This window comes from Thalia democratica, chromosome 2 (assembly GCF_965202585.1).
Source record: "Thalia democratica chromosome 2, ktThaDemo2.hap1.1, whole genome shotgun sequence".
Lineage (NCBI taxonomy): Eukaryota > Metazoa > Chordata > Thaliacea > Salpida > Salpidae > Thalia > Thalia democratica.
This window is the reverse complement of record NC_139166.1, coordinates 59,546,656-59,571,612: the sequence shown is the minus strand read 5'-3', so window position 1 is coordinate 59,571,612 and position 24,957 is coordinate 59,546,656. Positions and strand designations below refer to the sequence as shown.

General features: G+C 26.8%; 2 protein-coding genes across 2 annotated transcripts; one reads left to right on the top strand and one right to left on the bottom strand.

Annotated features, from left to right (window-relative positions):
* Positions 1–4,276: 4,276 nt before the first annotated feature.
* Positions 4,277–8,542, top strand: LOC145829742 (uncharacterized). Its single transcript, XM_082937611.1, has 9 exons — positions 4,277–4,527; positions 5,012–5,109; positions 5,248–5,296; positions 5,604–5,686; positions 6,096–6,186; positions 6,551–6,703; positions 6,932–7,048; positions 7,308–7,595; positions 7,845–8,542. Exons 1-9 carry the CDS (start codon positions 4,282–4,284, stop codon positions 8,154–8,156), a joined length of 1,437 nt encoding a protein of 478 aa, XP_082793737.1. The 5' UTR covers positions 4,277–4,281; the 3' UTR covers positions 8,157–8,542.
* A 4,952-nt stretch (positions 8,543–13,494) lies between these two features.
* On the bottom strand, positions 13,495–24,851 carry LOC145829441 (magnesium transporter NIPA2-like). The gene is made up of 7 exons (XM_082937225.1): positions 24,689–24,851; positions 24,278–24,340; positions 23,901–23,991; positions 20,151–20,311; positions 18,925–19,101; positions 15,146–15,336; positions 13,495–13,977 (listed from the first exon to the last, which is right to left on the bottom strand). Exons 1-7 carry the CDS (start codon positions 24,804–24,806, stop codon positions 13,837–13,839), a joined length of 942 nt encoding a protein of 313 aa, XP_082793351.1. The 5' UTR covers positions 24,807–24,851; the 3' UTR covers positions 13,495–13,836.
* Positions 24,852–24,957: the final 106 nt, after the last annotated feature.

Genomic DNA, 24,957 nt, shown 5'->3' with positions numbered 1-24,957 from the left:
CGTAAGAACAAACGCAAGTGGAAAGTGCCGGGAGGTGGTATCGAAGTTGGGGAATCCCCTGAAACTGCCGCTATCAGGGAAGTTGATGAAGAGGTGGGTATGAATGTATATAGAAGTTCTCAAAAACAAAAATAAAGCGACACGCATTAGTTGTCAGATTAATGTTAAACATTGTTTTCTGTATGCTTGTTAAGCATTTTGATTAAAGACTTTACAACAAAATATTTTGAAAGTATTTCTAATGTTATAGAGTTACTTTTTCGTTTATAACTAATTTTATTGTGCATACTAGTAAATGTTACTAGTGATTAACATAGTTTATTTTATTGCTATGTCTGTTTGTATAAATACAGTCAACTAGTTAAAAAAAAACTGTTTATGTCAAAAAGTAAGAAATAATAGTTTGTTTTACAATAATAGTTTATATTTTTAGGCTGGTGTCGTTGGTAAAGTTGAAAGACTATTAGCCGATTTTAAGGTATTTTTTAAAAATTATTTGTTCATTAGAATTACTAAAAAACATAATATTGTATACTAACAAAACTAGTTTAAGTTTTATTAAAAATGTATTTTTGTTGCTTTGATAAAAGTTGTTCGTTTTCATTTATTCAAAGTTTGTTTGTGTGATCTAGTAAGTAACAGAACACTCCGAAAAAGATGAAAAGCACATTTGTTTTTGTCTTGAATGTCGAATACCTCAAGAAAAACTACAAAGAAAAAAAGTCCCACGAACGAAAGTGGGTCACGGTTGAAGAGGCAGTCAACATGCTTTCCGAGCAGAATTCTCCGGAAGCTGCTTTCTTTGACAGTTTTGTGGAAGAAAAAGTTAGGTTTTTTTTATTAGTACTTAATTATAAAGTTTACTTTAAAGTTTCTTATGTTAACATAGAAACTAATTCAAAGTTATTGAAATGGATAAAAAATTAAACTTCTAAAAAAGAGATAAAAAATTATTGCAGGGAACAATACCTTGTTATTCTGAAACCTCACAAAAGAAAACTTTTGACGCTGAAACGTAACATTAGCATGAATGTTAAGCTTATTTGGAGTATAATCTTTGCATCTAAAACTCTATTTAGAACTTTATTTTAATAAACTTTATAATGTAAGATTTTTTTTATAAAAAAATTCTTTATATAACGTTATTTTTCAGTTAAATTAGTTTTTAAGTTAGTTGTAAAATTGAGTTTTTTTAATATAGACAAAATTGTTTTCACTTGATAAACTAGTTAATAATACTATTAAAATATGTTTAACAAGAAAGTACAATAAAAATATTTTTTGGAGTTTAATGTTTAAATTTTAATTTTTTACGTGTAATATTTTAATTAAACTTTTGGGTATGAATTAAAAACTTAAAAAATGCTTATTTTGCCAGCATTAGTAAAAAACAAACCAAAGTTGTGCTACATCTAATAGTTTTATAACTAATTTGTTATACTTTATTTTTAGGCCGAACTTTTGTTTATAAACAAAAAACATACTTAAAAGTATTTTAACAAACAAGTACGCAATTTTTTTAAACTTTAAAAGTTAAAAATAAATTTGTTAAACTTCGAAATTCTTAATAGTCAAGTAATATATAATTATGTTTTAGCAATTACAAATATTTTAAAGGATAACAAAAGAAATACTTTTAGAATTTATATAAACAAAAAATTAAAGAAGCTTGTTTTAAAACCCCTGCTAAATGTTGTTTCATTGCTAGAGATTTAAATAACATGGAAAAATAATTATCTTTTCCATATTAATTACTATGAAATTTTCTGATATAAATGGCATATGTGCTGTGGACCATTTTGTTTATACTTTATGATGCAAAAAAAAACTGTTAAATAAGTTAAAACGTCAGATAATATATAAAATAATATATAACAATTTAACTCAAACAATTTTTTTTTAGAAAAATATTATTATGATGTTTATTAAATACATTGATTAGTTACATAAAATCTAAATTACTGGTTTCTAAGAATTACAAAGAAATAACTAAGAGTTTAATATTGTTTAACCATAATATTTATCTAGTAATTTGAATTTATAAAGCAAAAAAAAAACTACTAAAAAAAAAAAGGATATATGTTTTCAAATAGTATAACTAGCTAAGAAGAATAATTAAATTTTAAAATATTTAATAAATTTTACTAGAAAACTAGAAGAAAAAACAAACTAAAACATAGCTATGCTTAAAATAATTAGAAATTAAACTTAAGTTAATCAACTTCAAGTTAAAAGTAGTTTACAGGTTTTATCGTATATTTAATCTCTTTTTATTAAGCATCAATTATTAAGCATGATTACTTTAAAAACTAAATTCGATTGTGTGTTTTTTTTTTGCTTTATTATTTTCCAAAGACATTGACATTTTTGTGCTTTTTTAATTAAAATATTAAAATTAAGTAATCTCAAACCACACTTGGAACATCATAGAATCCATTAAACTTGTAATATTGAAATTTCTAGTTGAAGTTTAAATCCAGGTGTAAGTTAAACTTATACGTATTAATATTAAGTATTTGAAAACAATTGTAATTTTGATCGAGAGTTTTACTACAAAATGTCGTTCCCATTGGCAGCATAATATTTCGTAACAATCATGATAGCAAGTCAAGTACCAATTATAACGTCATAATTAACTGTTTGCTAACTTTATTAACAAATTTAATTCATAATGACTCTCTTCGTTAATAAACGTTTGTTTTATAAGGGAAAAATTAATTTTGTACATACGTTTTATAAGTAAGCAATCAGTTATCAGTAATCAGTCTGATAAGCATTAGACTTAATCTAATAAGTTTTGGTAGACAAAAATAAAATTAGAAGCTTTATGTTGTAAGTAGAAATATTATGCTAAAATTTTGTTTGTTTTATAACATATACTTCTTTGTCAATTGATATTATAAACTTGTTTAGGATCTTTAGCTAGTTTAAACGGTAACATTCTACAGTATACACTTACTTTATTATAGCAGTTTATATTTTAAATGCTGTTACTTTTGAATAAAAAGAAAAGCTGAAATGAATAAAAACATTTCAAACATAAATATAAAGTACAAGAAAAACATCTTTTATAGACTTATATAGCTTTATAACGTTGTTGTGTTTATAAATGGTTTAAGTTTTTAAAATTATCATTTTATTTGAAATTAAAATTACAAGCTAAAACTAACAAAAGCAAAATGTTGATACTTTTTGAACAGTATTTGATTTGAATATTTTGAACAGTTTTTAGCAAATACGAAACAATACATAAAATGCTTAAATTTTTTATATATGAAATTTATTGTTTTAAAATTGTTTTAAAACTTGGCTTATAATTAAATTTGTTTTTTTATTCAACAGTATATATCTACTTTCTGAATTACTCGATTAAAACAGTAAAATTAAACCGATAAGCAAAACAACACAAATAAAATAACATAAAATGTTTTATAACTAAAACAAACAATTTATTTCGAATATTGGCTTTAATTTTTGAGTAATAAAATAATTGTCCATTAACACGTATTTGTGCTTTTTAATAAATAATATTTACAGCCAATAACACGAAAGAGGTATTTACAAAACTATAAATAAGTTTATTTTTTCCTTCATAGGAGTCGTAAATTAAGCAAAGTCAAATAAGATGTGACGCAACACTTTTGTCGTAAAATTTGCTTCTCAAACATCGTAAAAGTCGTTTCCTTTTTTCCCAAAAAGTCACTACTTTGTAGAACGCAAAGTTTTCGAGAATTATTCATGAATTTAGTATTGTAAAGTCTGCTGCATATGAAAGTTTATTTTTAACTTGTTCTTTTTATTCACTAGCTTGTTCTCAGAATGTTAAGATATTTTTGTTTAGTAGTTATTTTACAGAAAGAACTTTGCAGTTTAAAGTTATGTTGTAGTTTTGCTCTTAACTTTAAAAACACTTAATAGTCTTAAAAAAGATTATATTTTATAAAAAGATATTTAACGTTTTGTAAGTGTTTAGTTGATAAAAATTCGACATAAAGAATTTTAAAATATTTTTAAAAAATACTTTAAAATATATTAAAAAACTTTAAAAAAAAGTAAAATAATTATAAAACATACATAAAAAACTTAAGCTAAAAACAAAACTAAGTTAAACAACTGAAGCAATAAAAACTTATTCGAATAAATCATAAGCTTAGATTAATTAGTATTTTTACTAACGTTTTTGAAAAGATTAAAAAAGTCAAAGTTTTGTTTTGCTAACAACTTAAAAAATCAAAAACACAGAGTATGTGTTTTATTATTTGACATTAGAACTCGATTTAAATGAATTCAGTTACAATAAGGACGGTGGCGACTCCCGTGATAAGCAAAATGTACGACTACAACTCGACCAGGTTCAACACCAAATGCGTACCGAGCAGTGACCCTGGCAAGGTGGGCAAATTTGTCGACTGGGGAACAAAGCTGTACGAGATGGAGATGCAGCTTCAGGACAAAAACGAAGAAATCGAATTTCTGAGAAAGAAGATTAAAAACCAGTCGCCCAACAAGATTAAATATTCACCACAGGTTTTGATTTGTTTCGTGTGTTTCAAAATTTTTTAGTTTAATGATAAATATCGAACAATGTAAAAGTTTAATTTTTCTTTTCTATACATAAACAGTTATTACAACATTTATTAACGCTGCCGTTTTAAAGATACAATATTTTAAAAGTATTTTAACACTACATTTTTTGAATCTATAGATTTTAATTGAAAATAATAAGTATAAAACAGTTAAAAAAAACTTTGTGAACAAACACTTTATAATAATAAACAAAGTGAGTTTTTATTAACTTTTAAGATATTAAGCAAGATAGTGGTTAAGCTCCGGCAAAATTTATTTATTCTCTAAAAAACATTACTTGAATAAATGAATTATTCAGTAGATTTGAAGGTAGTGAGTAAAAACGTTCACTTCACAATATTCTGTTATACTACATTTTATTCTATGTGACGATATGTTTATGTGTAATGAATTTTTTTTTTGTAAACATGTCTTTTAAATAAAGGCTACAAGACCTCGGGCTGCAACATTCAAAGAAAAATGTATGAAACTTGAAAAGAAAATCTCCTTAAAAATCGAAGAAAATAAGTGGGAGAAAGAAAAGTTAGTAATTTAAAAAAACATAGTTTTACCTAAAAGTTTAAATCGCAACTTTATATTTTTATACATTTTCATTATTTTACAGTTGCAAATTGTTGTTTAATTAAATATTTTTAGAACATAGTACATAATATTTTTCAGGGGACGACAAATGGCTGTTGAAATTAACAAACTCAAATCTGAATTAAGAGTTAGTTATTATGTATTTTAAAGTTGAAAATTTTTATAAAGTGATATTACAAAACTGAAAGGTAAACTTTAAATTTTATATTCTTTGTTAACAATGCAAATTGTATAAAGTAGTCAAAACATGTTTTAGTATCTAAATCCATTTAATTTTACTCTTTTTAAGACCAGATTTATCTTATAGTATAAATTTAAGCAACTATAACAATTTGTGAAAACTATAATTGGTTTTAGAAAGTGACAAACTTTTGTTAAATTAAAATTTTGTTGTATTGTTTTAGTACGTTTTAAAACTAAATTTTTACAATAAGGCATACAAACCCAAACGCACAGCAAACAGAGGTTGTCAAACTGAGAAAAAAATGACTAAATCAGTTCAAACCCAACCGAGATAGTTAGTAAAAGTTTATTTAGTTTACAAATTGTGTTGTTAAGGAGATGTTGCTAGTAATCAGAACACATTGTAAATTTTAAGAAAAGATCTTAATGTTTTACGTGTGTCGTCTTTTTGACTACTGTACAAATAAATTGATATTTTACGACTTTTTAGAAGCAATAAACTGTGTTTTATGTCAACAAAATGTAATTGTATTTTGTTTCTTTCGAAAAATAAAATATAACTTTAACTCGTAGTAAATGTACTTTAATTTTGTTATTTAATTAGTACAGTACTATAACAAAATTTAACGTTTCTTTTACGCAAAATATTTATAGTGTTTTAGATATTTTTGTAACAAAAGTGTATCTGAAATCATACTCAAACTTCAGTTTTTCACTTTTAAAGTTATAAAATAAAACTTTAGTTTGTTTCCAACAAAAAGACACATGTCAACTCAGTGTGTGAGTCCAACTGTGAAAGTTACAATAGATGACCCTTCAAATTGCATTACTGAGGTTTTATATAGTTTTTAGTTCATTTTATTAACAAAAATATGTTTTCTTGTCATTCAAACTTGCTTACTATAAAAAATGTAAACTGTGATCATTGAAAACAAAGTTTGCTGTACTATAAAACCACTATTTAATTTAAGTCTGTTTAGTATTTAAGTTACCTTTAAACTTTGAGACCTTATTAAAAGTTAAAAATTTTGCACAACACTTTTTAAACTTCATGAGGTTAAACAAATTAAGCAAAGCTTGATTCGTATTTTAATACTATGTTTTATTCGAAGCTTTTAGAAGTTTATTTGTCAAACTTTTATATTTAGCTATACGGCTGTTGAGGCACGTCTGATAAATTTATGTGTTTTATATAAAGGAATACATAATCAATGAAGCACCAATAGTCGATGAAAACCAAGCTTTGGTCTATCACCAGCAGGACCAACCAGTTTACTATGCGAGAGAACCATTGAAACTTCAAAACAACCATTCACAACAACCAATTGCTTATAAAAATAAGTCTTTACAAGTTCGCTTTAATTTTAATTTTACTTTTTTACTCTTGACTTAAATAGCGTCATAACTTTTTTTAAATACATATTTTATTAAACTATCAAAACATTTTTTTTTAGCTTATTTTATAGTTTTTATTTTAGAAATAATATTCAGTTTTAAAACAACAAATTTTGATTTTCTAAATGGTTTTTAAATACAAGTGTTGTTTTCTAATAAGAATTATAATAAAAACTAATTATAGAAAGAAAGTTCGACATTACCAATAAAGAATGAAGAGATTGAATACGCAACAGCGGTAAATATAAAAGGCGCAAGAAAAAAGTCGTCTGATGAGCCACTGGAAATGTCTTTGGTGCAAGTAAGTTTGTCACCATTGCTAAATACTTTTAAATCACCAAATTTTATTTTTAATAAATGTTGCTATCATTTAAGCCTAAATGTATAATGTACAGCACTGAAATTATTAACTGCTACAAAATACGAAAAAAAAAAGACATTAGTTTTGACAAGAAAAACTTTAAAAACAAAAAGAATAACTTTTTGATTCAATTTTTGTATTATTGAATCAACTTTAAAACGGTGAAATTACTATTTAACAGTTTTTGATACTTTGACAGAAATTCGGAGGGGGAAAAGTGCAGACTCTGGTGAAGTCGAACGAGAAGTTTCAGATTACAGAGCAGGCAGTGACGGTGCCCAGCTCCAAGAACCTGAACAAGGCCATCGAGGCCCTGCATAAGGACAATTTGCACGTCAGGCCAGTTTTGCCGAACAACAACTTGCACGCCAGGGCAGTTTCGCCCAACGACAGCGGGGTTTTCGAATTTTCTCGCCCCCAAACCGCGAATAGCGACTCGGCCAATCAGAAGCGCGTGAACTCGGCGAAGAAAATTTTGTTCCCCAAGGTCAGTTTTTTGCTTTTGACAGTTTTAAAATATTTTTTACAATCCTAGAAAAATATAAAAACGATTTTTTTATAGAGCCTCATCGTCAGCTATTTTTCATTTAAATTTAATCTACAAGCTTAAAGACAGATAAAAGCTACTTACACAACATTACTTTTAACTTATGAACCACAAAATAAATCAAGTGAAATTTTTGCTTTTAAGCCCGGATAGAACAAATTTATTTGAAAGTTGTTCAACTACTTTCAGAGCCCAAACCGAAGCTACTCACGATTCTCGCCACAGCCGCCTAAACAAATAACTTTCGAAAGAACCTTACCGAGGTACCTGAACGGAACCAACTACCATTTGAAGCAGCACCCCAACACCCCAGCGTTGTACACCCGGCAACCTGCCAACGGTTGCCACGGCAACGAGGCCAGCCCCGTGCTGTTCAGGAGGAGCAACAGGGTTCCGCTGGAGAACCAGCCGTTCCTGAAGAGGCTGCTGATGCAGGAACAGGCGCAACAGAAGAAGCCGGTCTACGTGCACACTTCGCAGATACAGCTCTACGATAACTAGTGATAGTGTGTTGAAATATTTGCTGTGTAAATTGTTTCATTTTAGGGACAGGTTAAAATTCTTTTGCTTCCATGCTCTACTTTGAAGTTGAGTTCAGATCTGAAAAGCTTTTCGTCTAAAAATGTACGAACTCGAAATACGAACTTTTAAAACAAGGATAAATTCTTGCATATTTTTTCATATGTAATATGTTTACTGTAGTAGTAGCTCTAATTTACCAGAAATTTGTTGAACAGTGGTTTTAAGTACTATCTATATTTAAATCTTTAAATTTTTAATCAATATTATAGAAAGTACTATTTTTATAATAGTGTTTTCTGTTAAGTTGTTGCAGTATTTTATTCTTATTTTGAAGTATCAAACTCTCATTTTGTACACTGTGAACGTTATCAGACTCTTTTTTAAAGTTAAACTATTTTAAACATACTTAAAACTAAAAGTATCAAGATATTTTTTATCTAGCTTACTTTTTGTAAATGTTTTCTATTTGTAAGTATAAAGATAAATCAAACGTTTTATGTTGTTTCGTTGTTAGATTTTTTCAATAGCATAATAAATCACTACTGCAAATCATTAATTCATTTTAAATTACTGCCTCAATCTTTATTTAGAAAGCAAGCAATTAATCTCTTAACAGCTTAAATAAAAAACTATTTAACTCGCTTTTAAAAACATCATATTGTCTTAGATAGTTTAGGTTATTATTAAAGGTTAGGTTCTTCTAAAAAAAAATTAGTGTCGCAAAAATATTGATTTTTAATAGCTATTCCATTAAGCGGTAGAATTAAACATTAATTATTTTTTATGTTCATTTTCGGAAAGAAAATTACATACAAAAAAAGTTTAAGTCAACGAAAGAATAATATTAACTGATTTTTTAATCAGTTTTTGAAGTAAAGAATGAAACTACCATATCGTCAAAAAAGGTTTCTAACGGGGTTTGAAAACAATACTTAAAGTTAGCTGTATGATAAAAAAGATTGCAAAACCGAATGAAGGTGTATTATAATAGTTTTTTTTTTTAATTTGCATAGTAAACAAATTTGAAGGTATCAAAAAGTTCTTGATAACTATTTTTTGTTGAAAAACCGACATCACTAACAAGCTGTACTAGAATAACCCCTGTACAACCAATCTACTACAAGGGTTTTACGTTTAAAGATTTTTGACATAGCTACATGTTGAACGTCTATCGAACATTTACCAATAAATTTAAAGTACTTAAAACGTTTAATTGGCTTTTTTCCTTTTAAGTGTAGTAAAGGGGAACAAAGAATCTAATAATATAAATTTCAAAAAATTAAAATACATTCAATGGTGACGTGTATTCTATAGCTTTAGAATTATTCAAATCTATAACAGAGCTATGTAAAGTAACATTAGTTATAAGCAGTGACGTCTTTCAACTTTCTTTTATAAAGAAAAAACGAGTTTCATCTAGTAAGTACTACATTAGTATAAGTTTATTTACAAAATGTTAACTGTATAATACTTTTATCATAAAATTTATAGCTTGTAGTCTTATAAGAACTTTTTGTTAATGATTTCAATTAGTAAATTTAATTATTTATTCATTGATCACTTATATCTGTAGTAGATTCTAACTTAATATATCGTTTTATTGAAAGCTAAGTTGCTCGAATTTAGTAAAATTAACACTTAAGTAAGCTAAACATGAAAACTTTCTGATAGTTATAAACTAACTTGAAAAATTTAAAGTTTTAGTGAGGAAAAAGTATGACAATATCTCTTTAGTAATCTTTAAACAAACCTATATAAAATTTAAAACAATTGTGTAAAGTAAAATATTTTGTAAACAATTTTCTAAGCTTATTTACGTAACTTCCACACAACTTCATAAAATAAAAAGACTAAAATAGTTTATTCACTTTCAAAAAAGTATCTATTTAGCTTGTTACCATTAAAAATAGTTTACTATTTTTTACTTAGAACTAAAACATTTTAAGCACAGTAATTTTATTTTATACTAGATATTACTAATAACAAAAAGTTTTAAAACACAACTTATACTAGATAACGTTGTAAGAAACAGTTTTACTTTTAAGTTTCAGTCTTCCTAAACCACCGTATAATGACTTTTTTGGTGACTAAAAATACGGACCAAGTTTTGCACATAGTTGTAAATAGCCGAAATAAGTTTTCCTTTACGATTTTGTTTCTTACTGATTTAAGCATTTTAGAAAATACGTAAATTAAAATGCATTCGATTTTTACTTTTTTTTATTAAGAAAGTTAATAAAAATTTTGACAGTTTTTGTTGAAAAATAACTTTCAAAAAATATACAGTAGAGTTGGCATAACTTTTGAATTCACTCATGTTTGTATACGTGTTTTAAATACAAGTGGCTTTTAGCTGATTAAAACCTGGGAGCTGTGCTACACAGTAATATCAAAAATACTTATTTATAACAATTCTTTTAACCATTTATTTTAAACAGAATAGTGTTTAACGAAAAACTATCGATCTATTAAAAAAATCAAATTTGATAAGCTTTTCTAGTTCAAGAAGTTACTAGCTTTGTTAAACACTATTTCATGCTACGACATACAGTTTTAAAACTTTTTCAAGTTTCTCTTATTCAAGTTCGGTGGCCTGAGAAAAATCTAGGTGAAGTTTATTGGTGGTATTTTGAATATGTGACTCCCAACATACACTTAAATTGCCCTAAAAGCACCATCGGATTTAAAAAAAAAGTTTTTACATGAAATTTTTTGAGTTTTCAATAACACAGGGTTGCCATTTTTTTTTTCAAAAAATAATTCCAGATTTTAAAAGTACACATTTTAGGGTCTCAACTTATAGTAAGAAACTGTATTACGTAATATAAAAACATTGAAAAGATACTGTAAAGCTACTTTAAATGTGTTTTTTATAGAAAATCTTTTTGATGATGACAAAATTTTTTCATCTATGTGATAGATTTTTTGAGTCAAATCGAAAACTTACTACTGTAAATGTTAAAATTCCAGATTTTTTAATGAATTTTGTTCAAAATTCACGGTTTTTTTTCGCCTAAATTGTCACATTACAGGTAAAGTGGCAAACCTGATTACAGTATGTTATTTTTAATGGAAACTATACCAAATCAGGGTAGCTGTCTAAATTGCAATAGCGTATAAAATTGCACGAGGGGACAAAATTGCACGAAAGCACAAAATTGCAAGAAGGGATAAAATTACACGAAGATACTTTTGCACGAAGGCTCACTTTTGCACAAAGACAATTTTGCACGGATTAAATTTTTTTTGTAAGTTTTATATTTTTAATTTTTTTTCATTACTATCCCTCGGTCGGTAGCTTTTTTTTAAATTAATTTTATTTTCTTTCTTTAATTGTAATTTTCATTTTATTTTTATCACTGTACCCCTAACCCTCGGTCATTAATTTCTTTTATGTTAAATTAAAATTTTTCTGTATCTTTTTACTCTCGTGCAAAATTGACCCTTGGTGCAGAATCGTATTCGTGCAATTTTGTGCCCTCATATAAACTTGGCTTCGTGCAACTTTGCTCGCGTGCAGTTTAGTTCCTTTGTGCAATTTAGTAACCTTGCGCAATTTTATCTTTGTGCAATCTAGAACAGTTCCCACCAAACTAATTAAAACGGTAAAATTATATAACTGTTGAGTTTGATACAAATAAGACACAGTAATCAATCCACAGGGGAGATTGAAAAATAATAATTTATTACTTTGAAGAAAAAACAATTACAATGCTTCATCGCAAAGCGGATTTTCAACCGATTTGAAAACCCGCCTTGAGGTAAATATAACAGCCATATATATCTATTCCAGATAGTATTATGTACTTGTTGAAGGCCTCTAACTCATATTAATTACAAAGATTATATTAACTTCGTAACTAAAAATTGCCCTAAAGATTTTGACAAATATAAATATAGCTTCAAAACACCAAACAAAATAGGATTATAGTTTTACTTTCTGGCGACTTAAAAGTCAATACCCGCTGTCTGTTTATTGTTAATACAAAGTTTTAAAATAAATACTCAGTTAAAATTAAACGGCTTCTTTTGATTTTAAAAAACAAAACTTTTTTGGTAAAAAGTTTTATTTTTAAGGAAAAGGTTGCACTTGCTCTGGTAATTTTAAGATCAAAAACCGAATTGTAAATTCTAAAGTGTTTTTACAATGCTTATTAAGTGTAATTCTTATATTATTTGAGTAATTCTAAAATTGATGTTAAACATTAAAAGTTTTTATATAATTATTTATTTAGATAACGTACTTTTAGTATGCTTAATTTTGTTAAACATATTAATTGTTATTTTGATATATAATTGCTTTTTATAAAAAAGTAGTTGTAACAAAATAACTATTAAAGAAAAATATATACCTAAAAGCACAGCTACAAACGGTAAATTAAACTTATTTACTAGTATAAATTTTATTTTTACTTAAAAAGCCTACTATAAAATTGTAATTAAAGTTTTAGATCTACTTCAGTATTTAACTAACCTAATTATTACATTTATACAGTATTTCTAAATTTGACAATTATTCGTTCTTTAATTTTCAAAATATATGAAAACTATAAGCTTTCATTTACCTATACTTCTTATATTAAAGTACCAGTTTAAAGTAAAACTCGTTTTACAAATATCATGTGTTGAAAAATACTAGGCGAATAAAAGACTACTTAAGTAGTAAGAATAATCGGTTAATAAAGTAAAAGGTCAAATAAATCATAAATATACATTTTATCAAGAGCGGGTAATTAAAAATATTTTTCAAGTAAAAACATTTGCATATTCAATGAAGCTAGTAAAAACAAACTTTATAAATATCAAAACTATGCAACACAATATGAGTTTTAAAAAGGTTCGTTTAAAACTGACAATAAGTATTTGAAATGTAAAGAAGTTTTAAACTCGATTAAATAAAGACACTGAGAGCTTTGAATTTTGCAACACAACCGTATATATATATATGAAGTGATCAAATGAAGAAAGTTTCACAGTAGAAAATTGTACACTTACAAGTGAAGTCTTTTCAAAGTAAAAATGAAAACAAAATTACAGAGAGCGTTTCAAGGAATGAATGCTAGCAAATTGATAAAGATCTTTGCATAAGAGTTATAAACTTATCAAAAAAAAGACATAATAAAGTACCTTAAAACTTACAAAAAACACTGCAATAAAACAAAATGTTAAAAAAATATAATTTAAAACATGAATAATTAACTAGTTTAAATGACATATAAAAACTATAAGATTTTTAAACACTGAAATGAAAAGTGTTTAAAAGGCACACTTAATTTTGAGTTATTGTTAAGGTACGTATTTTTAATTTAATTGTATAAATGACAAGTCGAACTATACAAACTTTTAAGATCATAATAATTAACAAAAGTCAATCTAAAATTATAAAGCAGCACAAAAAATGAAGAATATTAATAAAAAAACTAATGTTTGAAGAACTCAGTAACTATAAGAGGACTAGTGACTGAATCGTACGTATTTTTTATTGAAATCCTAAGTTTCAAAATATTATGGTAAATCAGTTTAAGAAACCAGTAAAAAATTTGAATCAAAGAAACTTAACAACCATAAACTGTAAATCATCTAGTTTAAAGCATAGGACGTTTAAGCTTAAAAAATAAGATTTGACATTCATAAAAAAAAAACTTTCATGCAACCTGCTTCATATGACGTTCTTGTCGTTGTGCTTCTTCAACTCGATCTTGGCCACTTCTCTTCTTTTGGAGCTGAGAAGCAGCACGGCGATTATTATCGAGGAAAACCCGCACAACATCCCTATGCAGTCCACGAGTCCCACGTAAGCCTGAAAAGTCATTGTTACGTCACTGATCATAAAACTTTGCTGGACATATTAATCTATGGATGCTTTATATAAAAAAAATTAAGTATTAAGAAAAAATGCATATAAATGCAATATAACAATTCAAAACAGTACACAAAAAAAATTAGCAGTATATACACTTTTTCTTTTTGATCTACTATTATTATATGTCATAAAGGTACTCCTTTTAACAATATAAACTCATCAGCAGGTTTTAAGCTCTGCTGTCATCTTGACTGAATTTTTTTTGCAAAAAAAAAGGAACAATTAACAATAATTTTGTTGCTAACTGAGTGTTCAAAAAGTTTTTATGCTTCCTATTTTTCAAATAAAACTGTTGCCTAAGTTTTGTACAGTTAATGATTTTTTTTAGCTTAAATCGCTGGTGTGGTATTTTAATAAATACAACTTTAAAAAATATTTTGATGTGAAAAAAGTATGCGAAAAAAAGCAAGTTACTTAAGTATTCCTATACTTTATTAAAAACAATCAAAATAAAAACTTTTTTAATTTGGAATGTTTTAACTGTTCTGGATAATTGCAACTAGTTTAGTAAATGACTAACCTAAAGTAAGAATAAATCAAAATTTTATAAAATAGTTCTTTTTATTTCAATAGTTTACATTAGTTACAGAAAATAAATTATGCTTACTTTAAACTTGAAGTTATTATAATTTTTGCTCATTTTTGAATGAACGCTTAAAATTAATTCTTTTTAAAAGTCAGATTATTTGTGTCAATATAAAGAAAATTTTAACCACCTTGGGTGATGAACGATTGAACATTACAACTAAATAATAATTAATTTTTATTTAAACTTTAAAAGCAGGATTTCTTAAAGTGAGAGCTTTCGGCTAATAGGGGCGATAACTAGTAAGGAGATGAAAAACTAAGTAGGTATAAAGGGGTGATGTCTAAAGAAGGGGGAGGGCGTTGAGTTTAAAGTTTTTGAATTGTGCTAGTGGGCGATTACGATAATGAGTTTGAGAAACTTTAAATCCACCAATTTATTTATTCACACAAACTAACAGTTTCATCAAAAATTAGCATGCTTCCGTATATGATGAATAAAATAAAAATAATACAAAAATAATAAAAGAACAATAGCAACTGTTTTAGACTTTTTTTTTATTGATTTGAGTCAACTAACGAGCTCATCGAAAAGCAGCATGCTCCCGTATATGATGAATATGTTGGTGAAGGTGTACTGCAGGGGAATCACCGAGCTTGCGTCGAACACGTGCAGCGCCTTGTTGAGGTAAAACACCTGCGTCATCACCCCGATTATCTGGCATATTATCAGCAGCCAGAAGAGCGGATGAGCGAGGACCTGGCTGTTTTCTATATGAGTTTGTTAGAAATTGATTTATTTGCAAGAGCTGGTAAACTAGCTAAATATTAATGATAAAATTTAGAATCTTTTTCACGTTTTATTTAACTTTTACAATAACAAGCATGCTTAGTAGTAATAGCTGTATCAATATTGCCCTGTTTTCGTTATTTGTCTATTAAGCCATTTACTTTGACAACATTGAATACATAAAAATTATGAGTTTTTAACTAAAACTATATTCTCATAAAGAAAAATAACAGCTTTTAGAGTTCGCCATGTAGTGTTCAACTTTTACTAAAAACGTTGTAAACAATGCTTTAAATATCTCGGTTAAAGGGAAGAATTTTTTAAATATATTAAGAAAATTGCTTTCAGTGACAATTGACAATCAACACTAAGTGCATTGATATATTAATACTAAAACTTTTGCAAAATACGTAGTGTATATAGAAAATTACTAGCTTCTTTTACTTTGTAAAAAATAATGTTGTTGTTGCTTAAAAGCAGGGTTGCCACTCTTTGGTTCAAAAAATCCATCCCGAGTGACCAAAAACTGTCCTGAGTTACCTCAAACTATTCTGAGTTTTTTAAAGTACTTACAAAAGAATTGACCTCCGGCACAAGTACAATGTTATTTTCAAGAACAGTGAAGAGACATTCGCTAGGCTAAAAAAATATACAACCATTTTATGGCCAATAAAAATCAAATAATCTTGAACAAATTGTTATACAAAATAAAAGAATATTGCAATAGTATCAACTAAACATGTCCTGTGACTTTTTTTAATCTTAAAACTATCTTGAGTCAGCCTGAAATTAAAAATAAATTCACAACATCCTGAGATTTTCAGAAAGTTCAAAATGTCCTGAGATATGCTGAGTGTGTGGCAAGATCGCAAAAATTACATGAATATCATACCTCATGAAAACTAAAATACTTAAAACTATAGGTTGAAAAACTAATAATGACAAACATTTATTTTGGTAAGCAAGTACTAGTATTATTACGCCAACACAAACTTTACTAATAATTGTTCAATTTTTTGTTCAGTTAAAGCTATAGTAAATGTGGCCAACAGTGTTTTGAGATTTCTTTTAGGCTTTTTTAAAGAATTTCTGATTCTATTTCAGGTTTATCAAAGGCTTTTTAAAATAAATTTAAACTTGAGGTAAAAAAGTAATTATTTTTTAATCTAAGTTATTGAATAGACATTGTATAACTATTATAAATCTATTTTATATTCCATAGCTACCAATGAAAATTTTTTAAACTAATTCCTCAAAGTCATTGTCAAATGATTTTTTTAAAGCCTTAGCACTCATATAAACTAACTTCAACGGTCTTAATACCTTGTTATAATTTAAAATATATGTTGTTTTTTGAAACATGACTTAAGTTGATTTTTTTTCTAAAAGCTTTTTCAATGAACATTTTTCAAGCTTTTAGTTTCAATACAAACTCATGGTTGCCACTGATCAAGCTGAGAAAAATTTCCTGACTTTTCCTGACTTTTTCCCAAAGTTTTCCTGACTTTTCTAAATCATACTCTTAAATTAAACTTATTGTAAATTACATAATCTAACACTTGAAACTATATAAAGCTTTCAATCTAATTTTAATACAGGTTAAAAACAACAGTTTTTTGCTGAATTCTATCAAACTTCCAGTACACCACTTAAACCATCTGTGTATGATTCATGTTTGTAATAAACAGTTCTATCAGCAAAATACTTGTATTATCACCTTATAAACACAGCTTGTCTGAAAAAGGACACAATTTTTTAGCATTTCCTAGCATAAATGTATCTAGATAAACAAATGACATATAAGGAACTTTTACAATTTTTGTGTATATATCACAGTTTCACTATGGAAGTGTCCTTGCTACAGATCATCAATACTAAAAAGCTTACAAAATCTGCTTGTTCAAGTAGGGTACTTGTTCAATATGTTAATAGAAACTGTTTGCAGTTGTATAAAGGATATTTTACTAATTTATACCAGGTGAAGGCATTGGAAATAAAATTAAAATTATTTGCAAAATTCCAGGAAAATTTTGGATTTTTTTTCTGACTTTTAAGGACTTTTAATAAATTTTTACCGTTTGAAGGCTTTGGAAAACAAGGAATTTTGTAAATTAAAACTGACAAAATATGAATTTTTTTTTAATTTTATAAAATTTCCTGACTTTTCCTGACTTTTTTTCAAAACCCCCCATTTTTACCTGACTTTTCCTGACTTTTGTAATTTTTTTAAATTTTTCCTGACTTTTCCTGATTTCCTGACTTATCCTGACCGAGTGGCAACCCTGCAAACTAAAATTTTCAAAATAAATATAAACGTAAACTTAACTATAAACAACTAACAGAAAAAGTAAAAGTAAATTTTGTGCATATTTTAAACATATATGACAGGTTCTAGAGCTAGTTATTTATTTCCTTTTATATGTTTTATTATTAAAAAAATACTTTACTTGTTTATACATCTCTGGAAATCAAAAGTATAAAAACAACTTTTTGTAAATAATGAAAAATTGTTATTTAATCTAAATTTCAACATTTCACATTTCTTCCATTATAAAATAAAATATTACTGTTGTACACTAAAACACAAATGACTAAGTTATCAAACGTTAAAATGTTTATGTATCATAATTTACTACAATACTTGTAACACTAACTACTCATTAGTATACTATATCACTAGCTTTATACGTTGATAACAATGTAACATACACTTTTTTTGATGATAATATGTAACAATATTATATTTTGCCTTCCAAATAGTTATTCTAGCGATGTTAGCTTAACTTTTTGTAAAATTTCAAGGGTGAAAAACTTATAATAAATTTGTAAAGTTTAGAATATTTTTATTAGAAAAAGTGTTTGATTTTGTTTGCAGGCAGGTATATATTTGTTACATTACTTAAACACGAAAATTAATATTTCACAAATACAAATGGCGATTTAATTAAAACTATTAGACATTGAAAGTATATATTTCTTGATTTTCTACTGTTTTTCAAAATAAAGTGAAAACATCACGAACTTTTAGCCTTTATATGTGCCTAAACATGTAAGTTCCATGATTTTCAAGGATTTTAGGTTTAGTGGCCACCCTGTAAAGTACTTAATAAAAAGTTAGTTTTAGGCACTGTACACTGTTCTATCAAAAGTTTGGACAAATAAGCTGCTTAGAAAAGTAAATTAATTGACTTGGTTCTGGTAGAATAACAACTGGAAAATTAGTTGCTAAAAAAAAAACAACTAAATATCTTGAATAAATATTATATGAGTAGATTTTAATTACAATTTTAAAATACTTTATACTTAAGTTGTAGTACTGTTACAATACAGTTGATTTAAGGACTTGATAAAGTATGATCAAAACAATTTAAGCTTATATGAAAATCAGTCAAAAGATACTAAAACAACATCACAGATAACTAAAAAAATGTTTAATCTATATCATATAAAATTTTTTATTTAAGTATAAAATATTGCTAAGTTTACTGGATAAAGCTCTTACTTGATATTTTTAGTTATTAATTATGATCTACACACCGATTATTTACAATTCATACTGAAAAACCAACCGTCGAAAGCGTGCTTGCCGGCTATGCCCAGCCCCTTCCCACACAGCACGGTCAACGCGCCCACCATGTTGCAGATGGTGGTGTACACCAGAACGTTGGTGTTGCCGTGCCTGGGCGCCACCTTCGTTGACAAGTACACGCTGCTCGATACCAGTATGAAGCAGTACGTCGAAAAACCTGCGGTTCGATTGATGGATTAGAAAATTTATGCAAAATATTCAAATAAGGGAAAGCACTCATTATTGTTTTGTGTTACACAAAGCTGTTTGACGCAACATTTGTGAAACTAGAGCATAATTCCATACTGAGTTAAGAAATTAAAAAATGAAAGATATGCAACTAATTTAATATTAAAAGTAAATTACACAAAACAAATATTGCAGTTGCTGTTGACACAACTAGAAAGTTTTCAGTAAAAGCAGGATAATGACACAGAAATGCTCACAAAGAATTTAGTACAACTGTTGTTGAACTACAATATTGGTAGAAGTATTTAACTGGACAAATCAAATAGATCGTTGTTGTAAATAATTGTGCAAAGTACATTTTAGATTTACACAATAATTAAAATAAAAACTTCGTTTTTATAGTTTTTCTAAAACATGCATGACACCAAGGGGAACAGGTCTAAATTGCACGAAAACAAAATTGCACGAGGGGGCTAAATTGCACGAAGACAATTTTGCACCAAGGGTCAATTTTGCACGAGTTACATTTTTGCGCGAGAGTAAAAAAAAGAAAAAAAAAAACAGAAAAAAAAAAATATTTAAAAAAAAAGTTACTGACCGAGGGTAAGGGTTAGGGGTAACAGTAACAGTAAAAAAAAATGAAAAAAATATATAAAAAAAATAAATTAATTAAAAGAACAAATAATAGTAACAAAAATAATAGTAAAAAAAAAACAACTTACCGACCGAGGGTAAGGGTTAGGGGTAACAGTGATAGTAAAAAAAAATAAATTAATAAAAAAATTAACCCGTGCAAAACTGTCTGCTCGTGCAAAAGTGCTTTCGTGCAAAATAAAACCCTTTGTGCAAAAGTATCTTCGTGCAATTTCATGCACTCGTACAATTTTGTCCCCTCGTGCAATTTGTACGCTCGTGCAAATTTGACAGCTACCCGACACCATGATGTTACTAACTCAGTACTATTTTGTATGATGACATTTAAGTTTTTCAAACGCTCCGACTAGTTAGCGTTATGATGTCAATGTGCAATCAACTCACCGAAACTGGTCAATTGCAGTACGAGCTCGTCGAATTCTGATATTTTCTCGTGTTGCGGGGCGTGTATGATGATCACGGTGCTGCCCAGCAAGCTCAACAGCACACCCAGCTTCCCGTTCCGCTTCAGCTTTTCCTTTAAAAACACCGCGGACAGCACTGACCTGATAAAATACGTGTGTTTGTGCTTTATGTGCTATAGAGTTTTTACAATATACCAATGGAAGTGTCTAATATACAGTAATTTTTTTGTGAATTTAAACGTTTCAGGAAAAGTGTCATCAGTATTTTTTTATAGTTCAAGAAATACTCAGCTTGATTTTGGTATAGATGTTAATGGAAATGTTTTATTTTATTTAAATAAGAAGTTAATAAATACAACAAATCAAGTATAACATGATTTTTTAATTAATTTTTGTAAAGTTTATAATCTTTTAATTTAGAAATAGTTATAAGTTAATGACAACTATATAAAGTATAAATAAAATACTACGTTTTATTTTAAAAAATGAGTTACTGGTATTTAAAATTAGACCAAATCTATCAAAAGAATTTTATAAACTCTGGTAATAACCAGAATTTTATTTTCGTAAACTAACTTTTATTTTTAATAAGTTTTGCAATCTCATTTTTTAAATATAAATATATATAGATTTTGATACGCAATTATACATGATACAGAAAAAAGTTAAACCAAACTTAGCTTAGTATATAGAAAAATAATCATAGTTTGATTAAGAAAACTTTTGATTTATGCCTTTCACTTTAAAAACTTTTACAAATTTTAATTCAATGTATTTCAGTAGTATGCGATTGCTATAACTTGTTAAAGTGTTAAGTATAGTTAATAAAACTTAACTGTCATGAAAATTTGAAGTACTATTTAAAAAGGGCGGAAGCTTAACTTCAGTTTTTTTATATATATATAAAATAAGGTTAATATTCAAACTTGAACACCTTCTACTGAGCCCACTTGAAAAGCTTTTAAATATTTTATTGAAATGACGATGTTTTTGTTTTTTTGTAAACTTTTGCATCTTTGTTTACCAAAGTGCTTTTTATTTTAAATTTGAACTGGCTGAAGATTAGAGACAATCTTTTTTTGTCTTTATGAAACATATGTTCCAGCATTTTTAAAATCGTCATTTGAATAAACTATATATATATATATATATATATATATATAGAATTAAGTTATTTAACTTAATAAATTAAATTTTTCACACAGAGCCCACCTTGAGGGCTGTATTATAAAAAAGGTTTATTTAAAGATGCAAAACTCAAAGGACTCGAGTTTCGTGACTATTCACTCATCAGCTTCAAAACAAGTTTAAAATAAAGCACAAAACAAAATCACTAATAAAAGTTAAAATTTTTTTGCATAATATGTAGGCTGTGTCTCAAAGAAGCATCAGCCGTTGTATATGCACTGAAAGACAAGAGATGCCTAAACAAAAGAAGCGAGTTTGTATCGTCTTGTAGACATATTAAAAAGTCGCTTTTAAAGTTTAACAAGTTTTAATTTCATCTTAAAATAACCTAAATTTTAATTTGCATCTTAATTTTATCTTTATCTCTTTCAATTATCTGTCCTAATATATAGTTACTCACTGAAGTTATATGAATTTTTGCTAGTTTATTCTCGATTGGTAAATTAGTTTTTGCACAAGCCGTTTTGCATGATTTTTGATAGTTTCAAAATTACGTCATAATCTATTTATGCAAAAAAACTTTAACTTTCATTAGTGATTTTGTTTTGTGCTTTATTTTAAACTTGTTTTGAAGCTGATGAATATATATATATATATATATCTTATTAAAGGTTTTACGTAACAACTAAACAAGAAAAGCGAAAGACAAAACATATGTATCCATTATCAAAAATACTTTTTTAACGAAATTAAAACCAACTAAATATTATAACAAAATAAAATTTAAGCGGCAAACACGAGTATTTTATAACATTTTTCCAACAGTCCAAACATTTTTTTCTAATAGCTTAAAACAATTTTCTAAAATGACCCTTTTAAACTTTCCTAAAATGCATAAACTAACAACCACCGCGTATTTAAAATTCAGCTAACTGTACAATAAACTGTATCATTACTACGTCACAATTATTATAAAAATTTTCAAAATATAAATTTCTGTTTACTATTGTAATAAATTGTAGCTTACTAAAGAGTACATGAAATTTTATATTTTTTGTATGAAACAGCTGTATAAAATATAGTTTTTATATAATTAGATAAATATATATATCTTTTATATATATACATATATAACTTACATATGTATATATATATATATATATATATATATATATATATATCTTACATATATATATATTAAATATTTATTAAATAATTAATTATATAATAAATACCAGTTTTATACAGCTGTTTTGCACATGAGATATTTCTATCTCATATATTCCTCAGTAAAGCTTATTAAACATATTTCTATTTATTTATTTATTTGTTTAAATACTTGTAAATAAATTAGTTTTTATCCACAAAAACAATTTCACTAAACGTTTGTTATTTTATTTTCTGCTCTTTACTAAAATAAATCTAGTAAAGTGATCTGGTAAATGTACACAAGGTTGCCAAAGGCTTTTTGTAATTTTCTCCCAGGTATTCTGAATTTCTTCCAGTTTTTCAAAAAAATAGTTTTTTGGTCTAATTTTAGTATAAAGTTACACTTAGTTGAAACAAAAGTCTTTACTAGTTTAACAACATTGAAGAGACACTGTATTACTACTTTAATTGTGTTTTTTAATGAAAAAAATAATAATGGTACAATTTTTGTTCTTGTTTTTATAATAGATGTTTCATATCTTATTTAAATTTATTTACATGTAATAATAGTTTAGAACTCAAGGTGTTTTTCCAGTTTTTTTAATGATTGTTGTTCGAAATTTTAGGTTGTTTTCAAAATTTATCAAATTTCAAATTTTTCCAGGTTTTATTTCTTTGCCTAAATTGTCAAATCTCAGGTTTTTCCATGATTCCAGGTTTTTAGCAACCCTGTATATACAAAACAGTGAAGTAGTAACTGTGCAAAGAAAAAAAAGATTTCAAAAGCTCTATAACACTTTTATAAGCTTTGGGAACAAATATCACAATGTAAACTTTTGCACTAATCTATTCAAATCTCTTAAGGCGTGAAAGGTTAACAATACATAATATAACAAATCAACTATTGTTCAATTTTAACGTAAGGAATTAGATAGTAAAAAATAGGTAGATTTGAACTTTAAGTTTTTATTTGAGCAGTAATTTTTTTCTGTTATTTTTAAAGATAAACTTTTAAAAATATTTCATATTTACAACTTTTCAAAAAAAAATTATTTTACAAAAATATTACTAACATAGAAACTAATTATCATAGGAATTAGCAATTCTTAAAAAGTTAAAACAATATTTTTTAGTTCATAAGTGTTTTAATCGAGTAAAAGAAGACAAAAACAAATATTTTTAAGTATTTTGTTAGAAAATAACTTTTACAGTTTTATGAATATTATCAAAACAATTTTTGTACTAATAAAAACTCCAAATAATAGCACATTACTCAAGCACAACTATCAAAATCTTTATTCAACATTTTTGTCAAGTAAAGTAAGCCCATAGTACTTTAAAAAAAAACTACATACTTACGAAAATATACACAAAAGTTTAAGTGAAATACATACAAGCTTGGTACAAAAACCTACAGAAATAGTTACAACTCGACAATAAACATTGAACTCACGTCACAATAACTCTGAAAGCTCCGAGTGGTGTGATTAGTATTGCGGGTGCGATTGTGTAAGCCACAAAGTTTATAACTTCCCCTATTCCCACTGCAAAATGTATTTGTACCTACTATGTTGTCATAAACTCTCTGCACATAATAGTTATAGATTTAAGCAGTAAACAATATTAATGATATGTTTCTTGATTGTTGTTATACAACATTTTATATAAACTTGATTTTCTAGTATACTGTAAACATTTTACTTTAGCTATACAAAAAAGTTAGTACATTGAAAAAATAGTGTTGGTCAAATAATTCTAATAAAGTAATTGTGCTTAAAAAATTTATTGTTAAAAAGAAAAAAAATATTTATTGAGAACACATAAACTCACTCAAAATCATACCAATCCACCAAGTTACTTCTTTTAAGCATTGCAAATTTGATATACTTGTGTCTGTAAAAGAACTTTAAAATAGTTTTAATCTAACAAATTGTGGTTGAAAAAACAACAGACGTATTGTATATAATACTTTATTAAAATTACTGTTAATTGGCACATTGTAAAAAAACTAAGTGCTTTATTAGCCTCACTAAAATTAGTATAATTAAAATTTAAAACTAACTTTTACATTTTTATTGCTTTGTTAAAAATAAAAGTAAAACCTAAACTACTCATATTATACAGAAATGCTAAACTATTCATTTTGATACTCAACTATTCACTGGTTGAACATTATCACAGTGACTGTTAAAAACGCAAAGGCAACACTTTATAGCAAACTTTTATTAGTGTGCAACTAACTTGCGCTTATGCTCTGGTGTCCTTTCTTCTGCAGTATGAAGCTGATGCCTACGAGCAGAGCGGACAACAGCGACAGCAGAACACCAATGTACGGATGGCTGGTTGCTTCGTTTTCCATATTGTCTAATTGGCTAAAATCTGTGCGATTTGGAGCCTTATAAGGTTCAGGTGCAGAACAATCAGGTGTTATTAGTTGTAACCAAAACTTAGTCAGTAAATCTGCAAGTTATACAATGCTAGATACAATTTTATATGAAAGTAGTATATTT

What these genes read in the sequence shown, in the direction of transcription:
- LOC145829742 (XM_082937611.1), top strand. Translation starts at nt 4,282, where the DNA reads ATGAATTCAGTTACAATAAGGACGGTGGCGACTCCCGTGATAAGCAAA. An exon ending in GTTCAAACCCAACCGAGATA is followed by an intron (nt 5,687 to 6,095) that starts GTTAGTAAAAGT and finishes ATAAAACTTTAG; the next exon opens with TTTGTTTCCAACAAAAAGAC. An exon ending in TGGAAATGTCTTTGGTGCAA is followed by an intron (nt 7,049 to 7,307) that starts GTAAGTTTGTCA and finishes ATACTTTGACAG; the next exon opens with AAATTCGGAGGGGGAAAAGT.
- LOC145829441 (XM_082937225.1), bottom strand. Translation starts at nt 24,806, where the DNA reads ATGGAAAACGAAGCAACCAGCCATCCGTACATTGGTGTTCTGCTGTCG. An exon ending in GTGGATTGGTATGATTTTGA is followed by an intron (nt 23,992 to 24,277) that starts GTGAGTTTATGT and finishes TACATTTTGCAG; the next exon opens with TGGGAATAGGGGAAGTTATA. An exon ending in CGGCAAGCACGCTTTCGACG is followed by an intron (nt 15,337 to 18,924) that starts GTTGGTTTTTCA and finishes AAACTCATATAG; the next exon opens with AAAACAGCCAGGTCCTCGCT.